The sequence below is a fragment of the Canis aureus genome, chromosome 4 (assembly GCF_053574225.1).
Source record: "Canis aureus isolate CA01 chromosome 4, VMU_Caureus_v.1.0, whole genome shotgun sequence".
Taxonomy (NCBI): domain Eukaryota; kingdom Metazoa; phylum Chordata; class Mammalia; order Carnivora; family Canidae; genus Canis; species Canis aureus.
The window spans coordinates 38,539,818-38,558,286 of record NC_135614.1 but is presented as its reverse complement, the minus strand read 5'-3'; the positions used below and the strand labels follow the sequence as shown (position 1 = coordinate 38,558,286).

Below are 18,469 nucleotides of genomic sequence, written 5' to 3'. Positions count from 1 at the left end.
TCACAGCTGACAAGAGTTGGGGGGGAATTTTATTACCAATGTATATTGTGACAGTTTATAGCCAAAAACTGTGGCTGGAGGGCTGGGGACAGGGGTATTGAGTGGTCAGCGGGGAACTCGTGGGGGCTCACAGCACACAGGGACAAGGGGTGGGAGATGGCAGTCTTTAAAGGACAACTGTGGTTGTAGAGTGAGCTCTCTGTCCTGCCCCTAATACCCAAGACCAGCTGTCAGGCTGCCTGGGACCCAAGACCTTCCATGAGCTTCTTTCTGACTGTGATTCCCAGACCTGTCTGAGACTCTCCTTTCAACTGCGCCCCCAGGGCATTCCTGCAGCTGCCTTCCCCTGTCAGGATTTGTGAGTAGGTGTCCAGTGAGGATGGATAGGGCTGGGGGCTGGGCCAGAGGAAGGGGAGACAGGAACTGGGGACGTCTACCAGCATGCAAGACAGTCTGGGGCCATGGGGGCCAGCCCACTGCATGGACACACACTCTCTCCCGGGCACCTCCTATTTGGAGCCTTGTGCACTCAGGAGTCTCACATACCAATCCTTGCACACTTGGGGCTTTTGTACACGGTGTCTCCCGTTCAGGGGACCAGGCGGCCACTGAGGACTTCAGCCTACCAGCCTGGACTTCTCAGGAACCTGCCTCAGCTCTCAGGTGTGGGCCTGCTGAGCAGAGCCCTGAGATCACCCAGTGTGGCCGGGAGGGAGTGGAGCTGAGATCTGGAAGGGGGACAGGGTGGGTGTCAGGGCTGGGTTCCTGGTCTCATGACCGGGAGGGGGCTGGGCATAGAGGGTTCATTCGTGTGTTTGGCGGGGGGTCGAGGCGGGGGGGGGGGGGGCGCGGGGGGGGCGCGGAGGCCGGAAAGAAGAGGAGAAGGCTGGAGGCTGCCCACCCCTCGGGGCGGGCGGGGGGGGGGGGGAACCTCCCACCGTCGAGGGGATCCCTCCTAGGAGCTTGTGGTCAAGAAGGGAGCCTGAAAAGGCTGGAGACCCGGGCGTACAAAAGGGGGGCAGATCACTCGGCCGTGGGTCCGGCTCGGGAGCAGCACCGCGGCCGGCGCACACTCTGCAGCAGCGCGCGGAAGAGGCCAGGCGGGCGCTTGGCGGGGCCCTCGGGGGGCGCGGCGCGCGTGGAGCCGGCACGGCCGGGGCCCGGGCGGGCGGCGGGCGGCGGCGCGGGCGCCCCTTGGCGGCCGTGCTCCTCGATCTGTCGCTCCAGGTGCTTCTGGATGGCCATGCCCAGCACCTCCACCTCCATGGCGGCGCCGTACACCTCCCACGTCATGCCCTTTTCGTCCCAGCTCACGTCGCGCACGGGCTCGGCCGCCTCCTGGGGCGCCACGGCGGCTGCCAGCGCGGAGCCGGGCCGCACCCGGACTTCGGGGAAGGCGGGCGGCGCGGCGGGCGGGGCGGCCGCCTGCGGCGTCATGGGCCCGGTGGCCACGGAGCGCGTCTCGGCGGCGCCCAGCGACACCTGCAGGCCCGCGTCCCGGCGCGAGGGAGGCCCGGGCGCGGGGCTGGGCGCGCGCGGCGCCGCCTGGAAGCTGAAGGCCGGGCCCGCGCCGTCCTGCGGAGACATGGGGCTCACGGCCACCGACACGCAGGCCTGAGCGCCCGCCTGCGTGCCCGCGTCCTCCCGCGGCGGGGCGCTCGCCTCCCAGGACGGCGCCTTCGTGAAGTTGTCGCGAGTCCGCGGCGCGGGCGGGGGTCCCGCGGGCTCGGGGCCGGGGCTTCCGTCAGCCCCAGGGGCCCCCAGGTCTGCCGGGCCTAGGCTGGAGGCCTCCGCGCTGGGCGCGGGCGCCGGGCCCGCGAGGCCTCCGCCACTGGCGGCCCCCGCGGGAGAAGGGCCCGGCCCGCACGGCTTGCCGTCCGACTGCCTGGAGGAGGCGGCCCCTGCCTTCTTCAGGGGCAGCGGGGCCAACTTCCCCGAGGACGAGGGCTCTGCTCTTCTCGGAGGCGCAGCGTCCTCGGCCTGCGCGGGGACCACAGGCTCCGCCTTCCCAGAGACAATAGGGTCTGCCCTTCCGGAGGACGCCGGCTCCCCTTTCTCCCGGGCCAGCGGCTTCTCCTTCTGCGGAGACGCGGCGTCTGCTTTTCCCGGGGAAGCCGGGCCCCCCTGCCCTAGGGGCTTTGTGTCTGTTTTGCCTCCAGAGTTGGGTTCTGCCTTTCCTGGGGCCCTGGGATCCACCTTCGCGGAGTTCATAAGATTCTCTGTTTCCGGAGGCAGGGGATCCACCTTTCCCTCCGGGACAGCTTCTGCTTTTGCCATGGATGCTGGAACTGTTTTTTCTAGAGTCACGAGGGCCAATATTCCTGAAGACACAGAGTCCACTTCTCCAGAGGGACCACCTTCCACCTTCCCACTGCACACAGTGTCCCCCCTGCGGAAGGCCAGGGGATCAGCCTTCCCTGAGGCTGTGGGACCCACCATTCCAGAGGCCATAGGACCTGCCTTCTCTGAGGACAGTGGATCTGCTTTCCCCCCAGTCACTGCCTCAGCTTTTACAGAGGATGAGGGTCCCGCTATCCCCAAGAATTTGGGATGCCCTGGACCGGAGGGCACAGGGTCTATCCTCCCTTTTGATTCAGGATTCACTTTTCCAGATGATGTTTTTGTATTTCCCATAGAAATGAGATCCACCTTTGTGGAGGGCACTGGGTCCTCCTTTCGTAGTGAGACGGTTTCTGCCTTCCTCACAGGCATTGGTTCTGCCTGCCCAGGAGACAAGGGCTCTGGTTTTCCTGAGGGCACAAGATCCACCTTTCCCAAAGAAACTGGACCCACCCTGCCTGAAGACACAGGATCCACATTTGTCAACGATGTGGGTTCCATCTTTCCTGAAAATACAGGATCCACCTGCCCAGCAGACATGGTTTTTATCACTCTCATAGACATGGGGTCTCCCTTTCCTGAGGAGGCATTATCTATCTGCCCCAGGATCTGACGGTCCTCTTCTGTGGAGGACACAGTTTCTGTACTTCCTACAAATGTAGGATCTGTCATCCCCAAGTGAGTAGGCTCCATCCTTACTGAGGACCCCAGAGCCACTGTTCCTGGAGATATAGGCTCAATTTTGCCAGGTGACCCTAGAGTCAGTGTCCCCAAGGACCCAGGATCTGGCTTTCCCGCAGATGCAGAATCTGTGTTTTCTAAGGACCCAGGATCCATCTTTCCTGAGGGCCTAGGATCTCTCTTTCCCAAAGACACAAGCTCTGCCTTTCCTATAGATGCAGAAGCCATCTCTTCTGAGGCCACAGGAAGCTCTTTTCCTGAATACCTGGGCCCCTCCTTTCTTGGGAACTCAGGACCCACTTTGGCAGAGGATACAGGATCCTCCTTCCCTGGGGACACTGTGTCCACCTTGTCAGAGCACACCGGATCTACCTTTCCCAAGGATCCTGGATCCTCCTTTCTTGGGGTCACAGGATCCATCCTTCCAGATGCCATAGGATCCCCTTTTCCCAAGACCACAGGCTCTGTCTTTACTATAAACGTGGGATCTGCCTTCCTCAAGGACCCAGCATCTTCCTTTCCTATAGAAGTGGAATCTGCCTGCTTTGACGACTTGGGATCCATCTTCTCCAAGAACACAGGATTTCTGTTCTCCAAGGATGTGGGCTCAGTTTTCACTGAGGACACAGGCTCTGGCTTCCCAGAGAAAGTGGTTTCTGTTGTCCCTGAGATCAAGGCTCTATGTGTCCCCAGTGTTTCCTTGGTGGCTGCCTCTTGGGGAGGGATACAGGTCAGGGAGGGGCAGGCTGAGCTCCCTCCAGGGCCCTCAGAACAGGAGGTCCCTTCCCCAGCCCCACTGGGGCTGCTGTGTCTAGAATCCATGCCTGGGCTTTGTACAAGGTTGTGCCTAAGGGGTACAGGGCTGGTTTTCTGCTGGGAGGGGCAGCAGTCCCTCATGGCTGGGTTCCCAGCCCCCAGGCTCCCATCCTGTGGGCAGCAGAGGGCTGTGGGCTGAGGTGCTGGGCGGCTGGAGTTCTTTCAAAGAAGCTGGAGCCAGGCTGGGTCTTCAGCACTGCCCAACTGCCCTCATGACCATACTTGTGCCCCAAGTGCTATCTGGTTCTGAAACACAAAGAAAACAGACTCAGACTCAGGGAAGAATCCAGTGCGGAAGAGCCTCTATCTTCTACCTCTCACCCTTTTTCTAGAAGCTGGGTCTCCTCACTGGGTTCTCTGCCCTCATCTGGTCCTCTCCTGTCCCACCATATCACTCCCATGCTTCTAAAGGTCAGACTTCCTAAAATGGCATTCAAGGCCCTTTTCACAACTTGACCACAGTGGAACATTTTCTTCCCCACAGTCTTTCTTTAAAAAAAAAAAAAAAAAAAAAAAATTTAAGAGAGAGAGAGAGAGAACATGGTGGGAGGGACAGAAGGAGAGAGAGAGAGAGACAGTCTCAAGCAGACTCCACACTGAGCTAGGAGCCCAACACAAGGCTCAATCTCATGACCCTGAGATCACAACCTGAGCTGAAACTAAGGGTTAGACACTTAACCAACCATGCCACCCAGGTGTCCTCACAGTCTTTTCACCTTCATCTACCACCACCCCATGCAGCATGCTACCCTGAGGTTATGTTTTTATCCTCTAGGCCCCAGGTCATAAACTCTGATGCTACAGGGGCCAGGTAGATAATTTAAGTGAGGGAAGCAGGCTAGGTATAAAACAATAGGGGATGGTAGGGAAAGCAGCAAAGCAGAGTGTGCATGCCCTGTCTGAAGGTGGAGCCAATACTCCGCTCGCCAAGTAGTGCTTTGGAGAAATGCATCCTGGTAGTATCAGTGAGTAGCAGGAAATCCAGAACTTTAACGTAAAGTTAAATCCTAATTCAAGATTTAAAAAGAAAAAAGAACACTATGTGGGTCAAACAAAGTATGTCTGTAGGCCAAGTTTTGGTCTGTGGGAGGCCCTGGGGAGATAGGAATGGTTTACAGTTGAGGAAGGGACATGGTCTGAAATGCATGTTTTCAGGGACGGCTCCGGGATGGTATGGGGGCTGGCGGAGAGGGGCTAGCCAACCAGTCTTTAATCTCTCGCTCTTCCAGTTCTTCATTCATTCACCCAGCCATCCTCTGCAATAATCTAGAGAGCTGGTACAGTAAAGGTCCAAGGGATAGACAGTTGGCAGAATTGAGAGATCTTTGGGGAAAATGACAGAAGCCAGCTGGCTGTAGGGGGTGGCGATTGGGGTGGCCCTCAGGGTTCTGGCCAGGCTTGAGGCGTGCGAGGTAGGAGATCTGGGGAAAAGAGGAGTTGTGTTTTAGACAAGCTGACTGTGCGGTGTCTAGGGGACATCCAGGGAGAGGTTCTGGCAGCAGCTGGCTCTGCGAGCAACTTCATTCCACTACATACCAGCAGCCAGAGTGAGCAGTGTACTGGATTCTCCCTAAACCTGCTCCATCACCATCTTTCCCAAAGCCATCTCACTAGTGCTCAGGCTGAAAGCCCTAGCGACACCCTTGACTTTTCTCATACATCTCACCTCCCATCCATCAGTAAAACATAATGGCTCTCCCTTCAAAATACATCCAGAATCTGGCCACTCTCCTGAGCTGAACTTGTACTACATCTCCCACCTGGATCATCCTGCCTTTTCCCTTCAACCAATACGGTTCATTTTCAACACAGCAGCTAGAAGGATCTTAGTAAGACTCAAGGTAGCTCATCCCTCTTCTGCTCAGAACCATGCAGTGTCTCCCCATCCCCCAACCCATGCCAAGTAAAAGCAAACTGCTTACATATCCCTGCATCTTCTGACCCCATCACTGATCTTGGCCTTGTCTCCTACTACTTTCTCTTGATTATGCTACTTCAGTCACACTGGCTGCCTTTCTGATCCTTGGACATGTGCTGCCTTAGGGCTTTTGCACTGGCTGTTTCCTCTGCCTGGAATGCGTTGTCTTCTAATATCTGCATGGTCTGCTCCCCAGGGCTTTCCCTGACCCATCCTCCCCAGCACTGATTGGCACTCTCCATCCCCCTTGCCTTGCTCAGCTTTTCTTCATAGGACCCATCACCAGCTGATACATTACACAGAGCTTGTTCACTACTTGTGGTTTGTCTCTCCCATTACAACATCAGCTCTAGGCGGATGGGGACTTTGTCGTGTTCACTGATATACCCTCAGGGTTGAGAGCAATAACTGGCATCTAGTAAGCAAGTAGCTCCCTATGCCTATTTGTTAAATGAATGACTGAATGATCTTTCTAAGACATTGGTCTAACATGCCATTCTTTGGCTCCAACCTCTCCTTGCTCTTGCTGGGGAAGTAAATTGGTCATAATCTTTTTGGAAAGACATTTGTCAATTCCTATAAACGTTTACAATGCACGTGGCATTTAGGTCAGTAAGCCCATCTCCAGGAATGGTCTTGAAGATGGAGCCATGGTACACTGGGTACACGAGAATATGGTTGGTGATGAGAAGAAAACCAGGAAGCCAGTTCATAAAATATGGGACAGCCACATGGAAGCCCCAACAGCTGTCAGAATGTGTGGAGTGATGAGGAAAGATGCCCAAGATAAATTAAGTGAAAAAAGCCAGAGCTTGTGGAATTCCATGCATGCAGATGAGAAAAAGGACATATACACATATATGGGTTTATTTATAAAAAGAAAATTTCTGGAGGGAAACACATGAAACTTGTAGCAACTGACTCTGAGAAGTGAGACCAGGGATCTGGAGGTGGAAGAGACCTTTTTTTTGGTATCCCCCTTTGTGATGGATGAAATTTTGATTATGTGTGCATATATTACTTTTTTTTTAATGGGAGAAAAAGGAAACCTTAATGATCCCCATTATCTTTGGGGTCAAGTCCAATTCTATAATGTGCTTCCAAGCCCCTGTGTACTTACTTACCCACTAAGCTTTACCTTTCAGTGCGCATTCCCCCAAAGTCCGTACAAACACACACACGTGCACGCATGCATGCATGCGCTATAACCTCTCTGGGCTCATCCATGGCTTCACAGTATCTTTCACCTTAGCCTCTACATACCCTCTTGCCTGGCTCTCATTAAATGTTCAGGTCCCAGTGAACTTTCTCTGCCCACCAGCTTCATAGGAGTTCCTACGGCTTCTTGTTCTTCCCCTAACCAGACACATGTCACTCTGCCCTTTCTGCCTCTGGACCCCTGCCTAGACCTTGAGTCATGGGATGGGGGTTGAGCTGATACAATTCACCAAACCAGGCTTTGGGCTTATGGGACTTGGGTAGATGGGGTCATCACCATCTTACAGAGGACAATGGGGCACTTGGTTTTGGGAATTGAACTGGGGTGCTTGTGGAACTATGGTGGGGTGGGGGGCAGCTGGCTTACACACCTGGTCGAGGAAGGCCCCTCTGAGGAGGTAGTATCTGAGGCAGCAATGAAAAGGCCAGAGTGGCTGGAGTTGGAAGGGAAGAAAGAAGAGGCAGCTCCCCACTTAGCAGCTCTATGAGCTCAGGCAAGTCCCTTCTCTTCACTGGGGACCTTGACAAAGACGCCCATGCTCCCACGAGGCTGTTGTGAGGATTAGAGATGAGGGGTGTGCAGAGTTCTGCTCACTTTAGGGCTGGACTGAGTTATAAGGAAGGCCTGTTTTTATCTACTCAGCCTGTCAGAGCCCAGCTGTGCTCCCAGGAGGGGGCAGGGGACGGACGGCCCATAGCAGAGGTATAAATTGGCAAAATCTAGCCCTCAGACCTGCTTGTTTGACCCAGAGTGCTAAAAAAGAAATTTTTAGGGCAGCCTGGGTGGCTCAGCGATTTAGCACTGCCTTTAGCCCAGGGCGTGATCCTGGAGACCCAGGGTTGAGTCCCACATTGGGCTCCCTGCATGGAGCCTGCCTCTTTCTCTGTGTCTTTCTTTTTTTTTTTTTTTTTAAATTTTTTTATTTATTTATGACAGTCACACACACACACACACACAGAGAGAGAGAGAGAGAGAGGGGCAGAGACACAGGCAGAGGGAGAAGCAGGCTCCATGCATCAGGAGCCCAACGTGGGATTCGATCCCGGGTCTCCAGGATCGCACCCTGGGCCAAAGGCAGGCGCCAAACCACTGCGCCACCCAGGGATTCCTCTCTCTGTGTGTCTTTCATGAATAAATAAATAAAGTCTTTAAAAAAAAGAAAAAGAAAAATTTAAAGGCATTAACTGATCAACATTTAAAAGTTAGAAGATTTCATGTGAAAATCAGATTTCCAGATTCTCTTGGAAAAACTAAAATTTGGCAATCTGAGCATGCTTCCTGCATGGCAACAGTCAGCCAGAGCCAAGCAGTGGCTGCCTTCTTGGATGGGGATGCGCTCTTCAATTAGCCATATTCTTCACCCCTCCCTATGGTGTTCTGGACACTGGGGCTGACAGCCCACTGCAATCGATCACTGGATCGTTTTTCTTATAGCCAGTCCCTTAGGCAGGCTATCCCCCTGGCCTATAGCTACCTGAGTTTTGACCCCTGACCTAGATACCAAGAGGGGTTGAGAGGTGACCTCACACACATCAAGCCTTTAGAACGTTTACTATGTGCAGACCCCATACACCTGCCGCGCAGGTGCTGTGTTCTTATTTTCCAAAAGACGAAACAGAAAGGCAGGCATGGCCCAGCTGGTGACATGCCTCTCTTGAAACCCCTCCTGGAAGACATTGGCCTCTTGGTTCCTAGCTGGCAGTTCTCTGACATAGAAGAAGGTGTGGGGTAGGGACAAAGAGCCTGACCGGGGCATTAGAAAAATGTGAGGTCAGCTGCCAGCTTTGTCACTGACTTGCTCCATGAATTTGAGTTAAGTATTTCTTTTTTTCTTTTTCTTTTTTTTTTTTGAGTTAAGTATTTCCACACTCTGGGCCTCAGTTTGTGAAATGGGGGAAGGGATGTAGTTACGTATAGAATTGCTGGCCCAGCCCTGGGTTTAAGATCTGCCAAAACGGGATGCCTGGGTGGCTCAGCGGTTGAGCCTTTGTCTTCAGCTCAGGGCGTGATCCTGGAGTCCCAGAATTCAGTCCCACATTGGGCTCCCTGCGGGGAGCCTGCTTCTCCCTTCCCCTGTGTCTCTGCCTTCTCTCTGTGTCTCTAATGAATAGATAAATAAAATCTTAAAAAAGAAAGGAAAAGAAAAAAGAAAAGAAAAAAGAAAAGAAAAGAAAAAGGAAAAGAAAAGATCTGCCAAAACACTATTCTCAGAGGCTCTGCTGCTCACAGTTCTACTGGGTGTTTCCTGGCTCCTGAGGGATCCTCCATATCCTTAAGCCACTTCTCCAAGAGGCAGCCCAGACCTGGGGTGCTCCCTCTGTGTGGCCAGCCCTCCCACTGGAACCCAGATCATTGCTCTCCCACTGTGTGCTCAGCCTTGGGCCTAGCGCTCTCAGGCTCATTTTGTCATCTGGACTCCACAATGATTTCATGAGGTGGGTATTATCATTCCATTTCACAAATGAAGACACTGGGGTCAGAAGGAGAAAAGACTTGTCAAGGGCACACAGCTGGTACAGGAGGTTGTAGTTCAAAGCCTGTTGTGTCTGAACCCAAAGACTGGGTTCTTCCTGCTTGTATCAGCTAAGATTTTGGGACAGTCACGCTTGGCTCTTAAAGTCCCTTTCTGCTCTTTGGGGCCGGGCCAAGGGTCCTCCCAATCCCCTGGCCTTGAGGAAACGTGATTGTCCCTACATGCACATACCCACCAAGATGAACAGATGAGCCTGCACCCTTATGTGGCCTGATTGAGGTAAAATACTGAAACGATCCCCTAGGTGTGTGGGCCAGCTCACCTGGCATGCAGAGGAGCATGTAGAACTGCTCTGGATGTCTGTGCCAGCTTAGGCCAGCCTGGGGAGCCAGGACCTGGCTCCTACATTCTGCTTAAGAAGAACTTGGTGTGTATACAATGCAACTTGTATGTGCAGAATGGCCTATGTATTTATGTCTTGTGGGGGTTACCTGGACCCTGTGGGTATGCACATATGCATCACATGGCCTCAGGGTCTCACTCATAGAGCTGGCCTGGCTGTATGCAAGGTGTCTGTGCCCCACTCCTCAGCAGAGCAGCCTCTGTGAATGCTTATTCTGGCCCAGAGACCTGGCCAGCCCTTACCTGTTCCTCTAAGATTTCCCAATATGAAACCAGGGCTGGCAGGCACCTGCAAACACCTCCCCCCATGCGACAAGACCAACAAAGGCTTGCAGTGCTTGCTTCAGCAGGTGTGAGTGTGTGACTGACAACTCAAGTCTGCTGCCCCTCACCCTCTCGGCCCCTTGTCTCCTACTATCCTTGGAGCGGCCAAACCTCCTGCCTAGGGCTTCAGGGGAGAGTCTAACAAAGGGTGATAGCCTACCTTTTTCCAGAAATGGCCCCCAGACCATCCATAGGAGGGCAAGAGTAGACATGCAGGGCTGTGCACACTTGGGCTGAGTGAGTGCAGAGGATGGGCAGTAAGCTAAGAGATGGAGAGTGTGGGAGAGGAAGTGTGTGCCCAGCCTGCTCCACGGTCTAGGGGCACACGAGGGACACCATGAACAAGTGTGAACAGGGACAAGCAGGCCACAGCAGGGTAGCTGCAAGGGTTTTGTGATAAGGGAGTATTGTTGAGTTGAGTGTGCTGTGATAGGCGATGTCTGGTGTGAATGCGTAGCTATGCCTGGGTGTATAGCAAGGCTCCCACTTGGTGTACTGGGTGGGTGCACAGGTGGCTGTGTGTATGAGTGTGATGGAATGACCAAGGGCCATAGTGTTTGTGTATGTGTGTGTATGTGTGTGTGTGTGCGCGCGCGCGTGAGAGAGAGAGAGAGAGAGAAAGAGAAAGAGAGAAAGAGAGAGAGAGAAGATCGTAGCCTCCTCTGGGAGCGAGATGCCGGTGCGTGAACGCGGTAAGTGTGTGATGGGGTGTGTGATGGTGCCCCAGAGTGGGTACCACACTGAGTGTGTGCGACAGCGAGTGTCAGTGGTGCCGGTGGTTCCAGTGGAGCCACTCGAGCACAGAGCTCGCTCCAGGGGGGTAAGATGAACCAACGCGGGCGGACCCCTTCCCCGCGGTGGCGGGAAGCGCCCCCTCTCGCACAGCCCCGTGGAACAATGCGGCCGCACGCGGCGCGGCCGGCGCGGGGTCCCCGTCCTACACACAGGGCTGGCGGGCCCTCAGGGGCCCTGGGGAGCCCGGCCCCGGCTGCCGGACCCGCCCCCGCCCCGCCCCGCCCCGCCGAGGAGCCTGGAAATGGACATCGGCCGCCCCCGGCCGCGCGCGCACACACAGCCCGGGCTCACGCTGGGCACACGCCGCGCAGGGTGCGCGAGCCCCGCCGCCCAGGTGGTTCGAGGACCCTGGACAGCAGCTCCGGGGCGGCCCGGAGCGGAGGAATGGGGTCGGTGCCGCCCGCCCATAGGCGGTAGCGGGTGCGGGCTGGGCGCTTACCCGGCCGTGCTGCCGTTCCGTCTCCTTGGCGCGCTGCGCTCGGGCTCCCGCCGCTGCCGCCGCCGCCGCCGCCCGAGCGGCCTCGGCTGCCTCCGGCGGGGCTGGCGGGCGCACCCGCGGACTCCGCGCCGCCGTCCCCCGCGCCCGCTCCGCGCTCCCGCCTCGCGCCCCGCCCCGGGCATGCGCGCTGGCCGACTGGCGGCCTCCGAAGCCGGGAGAGGGCGGTGCCGGCGAGGAAGCGGAGGCCAGAGCGAGAGAGGGAGGGGTGCCGTCGCCCCGCGTCCTCACCGAGGTCCCGGGGCTCCTGGGTTCCCCGCCCTCCGCGACCTGGTTCCCATTTCACAGACAGGGAGACTGAGGGGCGGAGCGGCTGCCCATTTGCTGCGCGCGGCTGCGGGCGGGGCGCGCTGCTTGTCAGGTCTCTCACTCAATCCAGCCCCGCGAACACTGTCTACTTGTTTTACCGGGGAGGAAACTGGGACTCGGAGAGGGAGAGGCACTTCTCGAAGGACACGCAGCGCCTGGATAGGGGCCCAGGTCGGCGCGATCTCCGAGCTCCCCCCGCGAGGAAATTTCCCGCCCCCGCCTTGGCCGCACTTCCGGCTTTCTCTCCCCGCCCCCGCCCCTTTGTCTCGCCACCGCCCACGCTCCCGCAAGTTGAGGGGACACGAAGGGGGTGGGAGCGAGGCGCCTTCGATTCCCTCGCTCCCGGCCTCCCCAGCCAGGGTGCCCGCCCAATCTTCGGCCTAGGCAAGCTCGGTTCTCTTCTCTCTGGGTATCCTTGAGCAAATCATTTCACCATTTTTGAGACTCCGTTTCCCAATCTATTAAATGGGACTAGCATTAATCATCTCACAGTGGTCTTGGAAGGATGAAGGAGCCCAAAATAGGTTTTCAGGGGCTTCCAGTTGAATCTGAACTGCAAAGGACATCACTGAGGCCTTTTTGCCTACCCCCGTCCTCAACATTTCTTCGCAGAGAAATCGTCCCTTCCCCTTTGATCTCCCAGAGGAGAACAAATCTGTAATTGCCGAGAGGTGATAAAACCTTCTCACCTGCACCGTGAAGCTACCCATTAAAAATAGTAACAACTAACATTAACGTAACGTTTATTTAAGGGCAGACACCATCCTAAGTTTTTGTTGTGTGTCATATAATTTCAATTTCCAATTACTTAGGAGCAAGTTAATATGTATATCCTCGTTTTTCAGATAAGAAAACAGATTCTGATGGGTTACTTGTGTTCACACAGCTAGTTAATAGTCGAGCTAACTCACATTAAACCCTTAGCTTCTATTCCTCCCACTTACCTGGTGAACCATAAATCTCCGTGATCTTATAAAAATCCGGGTAGTAAATTAATAAAATCTATCAGATCAACGTCTTCAACCAGCATCCCAGAAAAGTAGAAAACCTCGGGGTGCAGGACCAATTTTCAGCACCACGGACAACGCCCACACAAGGGATGCTTCCTAAGGTTTCAGGCCCTGAAAATTGGTAATTCGCTGCCCACAAGAGCACTTCACTTCACAGTTTACAAACCCTATTCGACATTCAGTGTTTCATTTCATTCCCCCTACAACTCTTCTAGGTAAACATTGTTGGCCCCATGATACAGATGAAGACATTGAATCTTGGGGGAAGTTCACAAGACATGAAAAGTGGCAAGAACAAACCTATGATCTAACACGCTCCCCCTGGGACAGAGTGAGGGTGGATAGGAGTGGAACCAGGGCATGAGTGAGGAAGCTGTGAAGTTGTCCAGGTGAGAGATGATGATGATTGAACCATGGCAGTTTTTATTGGGATGGGGGGGGGGGCTGGGTTTGACATCTATTTAGCAGTAAAGTCAACAGATCTTCTTGGTTATGGGTGGTTGTGGCTGTGAAGGGAGAAAGGATTGTTTCCTGTCTGAAGTCCTGTCTTGGGGAGCTGAGTGGATGGAAGACAGATACCCTATGAGCCCTGGGAAAAGAAGGAGCTTGTGGGGCTGCCATGCTGAGACATCTAAAACTGAGCTCTGGAGTGGTCAGGCTGGAGACAGACAAGGTTTCTGATGATGGAAGTCATGAGAGGGGTGTCAGTACGTGAAGGGAGAGTATAGACCAAATAAGATGAGACAAGGGCCCTATGTCCACCCTGAGGAACACCAACATTAAGGTACCAGCTGGGAGAAGAAGACTACAAAGAAGAATGAGAAACAGTAATCAGATAAACCAGGAGAATGATGCCTCAGAAGCCAAGGGGAGAATGGTTCAGAAGGAAAGCAGTTGCATCAGGAGGACAAGATATGGCCTGAGAGATTATCTCTGGACTTGCAAAGAAGGTAATGGAAATTTGATGAAAGCACAGTGAGTGGAGTGGTGGGGGTGGAAGGCAAACTTGGGTGGGGGAATTGATGAGTAAATCAGAGTAAGGAGTAAAGAAAAGGACACCTGGGTAGCTCAGTGGTTAAGCATTTGCCTTCAATTCAGGTCATGATCTTGGGCTCCTTGCTCAGTGGGGAGTCTGCTTCTTCTTTTCCCTCTGCCCCTCCCCCCTGCTTGTGCTCGCTTTCTCTCTCTCTCAAATAAATAAATAAAATCTTTAGAAAGAAAAAGAAGTAAAGAAAGCAAGCAGATGACCCTCTCAGCAAATTTGGGGTTGGAGGGAGACAGGCAATATCATAATCTCTACAGAGGGATAGGAGGCTACACTGAGGAGATTTGGAGGCATTTAAATTCCCATAAGAGGGGCCAGTAGTGAGGGAAAGGGAAGATGCCAGGAAGGGAGAACACAATGGCTGGGCCCAGATGCTCAGGATGGAATAAGAGGATGGGATCCAGACCCTTGGGGCAGCTCACAGATCCTGAGATGAAGATTGAAGGAATGTGGTTTATTTGGGAGGTGCAAAGACACCAGCAGGGGAGTGGGGAGGTGACCCAGGAGGGGAAGGCATCCAATATGAGGTGGTTATTAAGTCAGCTATCCCAGTGGGTGGGTGAAGTGGAATCCTGCAGGAAGATTAAGAAAATGGGGTAAATGCACATCTCAGAATTCCCCTGGCTGAGGGTACTGGAACTGGTGTGTTTATATCCCAGCACCTGGCAAATATTGATGAAGAGCTAACCCGTGGAGCTATGTATGTGTTAATTCCCAGGCACTTCTGGCCCACAATTCACAGGGGTAAAGTTGGTTCTAAAGCCCAGGGGCAGATTTTTGACAAAGATGCAGGTACCACCTGTTGGGAGTCTTGCTGGTGGACACAGAAATTGTGAGGGCATCTGAAGGGATCAGAGCTCCAGCTGTGTCTGTTACATGGGCATACTCAGGACCTCTTTCCATCTGTGCCCTTTGTCACACTCTCCAACACTTTTGTTCTACGGGGAGTTATTTATATAAACATATTTAAAGATGAAAATTTCTAGACAGCAAAACAAAACATTTGCTAAAGCAGAGTGGGAGCTCAAAAAGGGCATGGAAGCTGGCAGTGTGGGTTCAGATCCTGACTTTGCCAGCAACTAGCTGTGTGGCCTTGATTAAGGTATATCTGATAGCCTCAACTTCATCATATGTAACTCAGCTCTCGGAGCTCTGAAGAGGATATAGGAGAAATAAAACCACCAAGCACCAAGCATAGTGTAGCACTCATGGTAGACGCCAGGATTATGGCAAAGACCAGCCCTGTGAACCTTTTTTTTGATCACAGCACCTTTATTTTTCCTGGGGAATCACCTTCCCACTCCAGTCCATGTGGTAGGGTAGGATGGGCCTATCAGCTTTTGGGATGGGGAGTGACCTAGGCCTGGCCAACCACTCTGCAGAGATTAGTTCTGGGGTTGGGGCTAGAGCACAAGACCACAGACAGGGCAACTGGCTGTCACACTTTCTTGGAGCTCTGGGGGTTGCTCAATTGGTGGTGTGTCTACCTGAAGCTGCTGGGGGGTGGTCATCTCTGTCTCCATATGGAGCAAATCTGTCTGGGCTTGGGGTTTTGGCTCATCCTGGGGTTTGGGCTCATCCTGTGATAACTAACATGGTCACCACATCCATGTGAGTGTGTGTGCACACGTATCTCGGGTTGGTCTGCTACTGGGAAGCCATACACACTCTTACGCACCAGAAGATAAACAAGTGCCTGCAGCTCCTTGGCTGGCACCCAGGCTGGGGGTGGAATAAACAAACCCAGTGACTTTCTGAAAAGCAAGCGTGTGTGGCAACAGGCGCCATGGAGACAAGCAGACTGTACCAGAGCAGAGACGCAGCCACCCCCCAGCTACACCCCTGTGTGCACCCATGCACGCACACACACACCTCGTGCTCTCTCATGTTCATATGTTCATATCCATTCCATCAAAAACATTCCCCCTGTCACACTCATTCCTGTTTTGTTTGAGGTTAAAGGCTTTTGAGAAAGTCTGAGATTCCCAATACAACAGCATCCACAGTTTCTTAGCTCCTTTGCCTGAGCTCTGGTCCTGGTCTAGGCTGAATTTCAGCAAATCACAGCCTCTAGGGAAGGTGTGTGTGTGTGTGTGTGTGTGTGTGTGTGTGTGTGTGTGTGTGTGTTTGAGAGAGAGAGAGAGAGAGAGGAAGAGGGTGGGATCATATGGCAGACAGTGCCATATAAACCTACTTTCTGTAGAGTTCTTATCTTTGTTTCAGAGACACACACAATACACATTCACCCAGTTCTTCAAGAAACACTCATCCAGGGCAGCCCCGGTGGCTCAGCAGTTTAGCACTACCTTCAGCCTAGGGTGTGATCCTGGAAACCTGGGATCGAGTCCGTGTTGGGCTCCCTGTGTGGGGCCTGCTCCTTCCTCTGCCTGTGTCTCTGTCTCTCTCTCTCGTGAATAAATAGATAAAAATCTTAAAAAAAAAAAAAAAAAGAAACACTCATCCAGACCCCCTCCGCACCAAGGCTTGCATGGACACACCTGAACACAAACTCTCAGATATGTATCTATCCTCATATAACCAATGTATAATCCACTATACCCTAAATGATGGTGATGGTGGTAGTGGTGTACCATTCACTGATTGTCTTACAGTCATCATCTTATCACATTGAATGCTTAAGGAAAACCATCTGAGATTGACATTATTGTTCCCATTTTGTAAGTGAGGAAACAGAAGCTCAGAGAGGGTAAGTCACTTGCGAGGGTCACACAGCTAGAAAGTGACAAAGCTGGGAGCAAAACTCCTGCCCACACTATGAGCCCTTCTTTAGTCAGTTACAATTGTGACACCCCATGCATGTGCAGGCGCACACACATGAAAACCCTGCCTCCTCCGACAGCCCAGATAACTGATGTCCATGGGGTCATCTTCCCCATCCCGATCCTCGTACGCGTCACTCCCATGCCCTCACAGCACTGCCCTGATATTCATGAGAGTCCCTAGACTAGGCACCTATGAGCACAGTCTGCAGCCCACATAGGCCCCCTCCCTCCTTCCCTCTCCCCTCCCCCTCCCTCTGGCAGCTGCAGGCCCTGGGATTTGGATGGGTGACTCAGGCTGAATCATGGCCCAGCTGCTCCTTGGCAGCCCTCTCTTCCATTCTGCCCAGAGAGCCTATTTTGAAGGCAGAGGTGGGCCTTGGGGTGGGGATAGGAAGAGAGGGAAGTGGGGGATGGGAACAGTGAACAGGGGCACTTGAGAAAGAGGAATCAGGCACAAGAGGGCCTCTGAGCTGTCCTCTGCTCCCCAGTGGTCTGCAGACGCTCTCAGGCAGCCTCCACCCTTGTCCTTCATTCTTCCAGGGAAGGAGGTCCTTCTTCCTGGACATAGGCCATGGGCTCCCTTTCTGATCCCAGGGCCCGCTTTGGTTGTCCTGCCCCACCTCTTGGCCCTGATAATAATAACAAACCAATATTTACTATTCTAATTGTTCGCTCACATGTTACAGCACTCTACAGTTTGCAAAAACAGTTTTTCGTATCTCATTTAATTCTCTTATTAGTGCTATGGGGTGAAAATTAGTATCCTCACTTTTGAACTGGGCAAACTGAAGCTCAGAGAGGTAACATGGACTATCCAAGGTCACTCAGTTGGTGAAATGACAGAGGCAGGAAACAAGCTCAGGATTCATGGTCCAATTTGTGGAAGATAGGCATTAGGGAGAGAGAGAAGCTACAGCTGAACATGGTGGGGTATGGTGGGAACATGGTAGGGGGACTGTGAGATGGCATGGTGGGGCCATGGTGGAGGGCATGGTGAAGGCATGGTTGGGGCATCAAAAGGAAAATGGTGGGGGCGCCTGGGTGGCTCAACAGTTAAGCCTCTGATTCTTGATTTCGGCTCAGGTCATGATCTCAGGGCTGTGAGATTGAGCCCTGTGTCAGGTGCCTTACTGGGTGTGGAACCTGCCTAAGATTCTCTCTCTGCCCCTCCCCCTTCAAAAGAAAAGGGGGTGCTGGTGGAGCGGCAGGGAGGGGCACTGTGGACAGTATGGCAGAGGCATTATCAGTTGCTTAGTGTGCAGCAGGATCATGACAGAATTTTTTTCTTTACCCTCTCACTTCATGGGTTATGGAATATTGACACTTTTAAATCTTCTATTCAGTGTTTTAGGCCAATACCCCTAGGCTACCAGATTCAGGGTTGTGGAGTTGCTACTGAGAAGACTTCGCTATGGGGCCTTAGCCTCCTGGAGCCTCAGTTTCCTCATCTGAAAAAAATGGGCCCAGGCCTCTGGCAGAGTAGGGTATTGAGAGGCACAAATGAAATCACACTTCATCATGCCCTTTAGAGGCTGTGAAGGACTTCACAGAAGCAGCTGTTTTTTTACATTTTGTTTTACCTCTTAAAAACCACCCATGGATGCTGGGCAGAGGGCGGGGTGGGCTTCTGGGAGCCTGGAGGCAGTGCTGAGAAGGGGAGTGGGTGACAGCTCCTCCTTCCCCCTGCCTGGGCTTGGCCTGGCCTTCCCCCACCCTCAGCCCAGAGCCAGTTTCTAGGCAACAGGATGGATGCAGGGATGGTTCGGAGGGGAGAGAGCTATAAATAGGGAAGGGAGAAAACAAAAATAAAGTTCCAGAGAAAGCTGTGGAGCCACATTACTAGGGGTGGGGGTGGGGA

General features: G+C 53.5%; 1 protein-coding gene across 1 annotated transcript; it reads right to left on the bottom strand.

The window, feature by feature from the left end:
• Positions 1–16: 16 nt before the first annotated feature.
• On the bottom strand, positions 17–11,533 carry GPRIN1 (G protein regulated inducer of neurite outgrowth 1). The gene is made up of 2 exons (XM_077895455.1): positions 11,408–11,533; positions 17–4,083 (listed from the first exon to the last, which is right to left on the bottom strand). The coding sequence occupies exon 2, from the start codon at positions 3,916–3,918 to the stop codon at positions 1,024–1,026; it is 2,895 nt and encodes a 964-aa protein (XP_077751581.1). The 5' UTR covers positions 3,919–4,083; positions 11,408–11,533; the 3' UTR covers positions 17–1,023.
• Between the last annotated feature and the right edge of the window lie 6,936 nt (positions 11,534–18,469).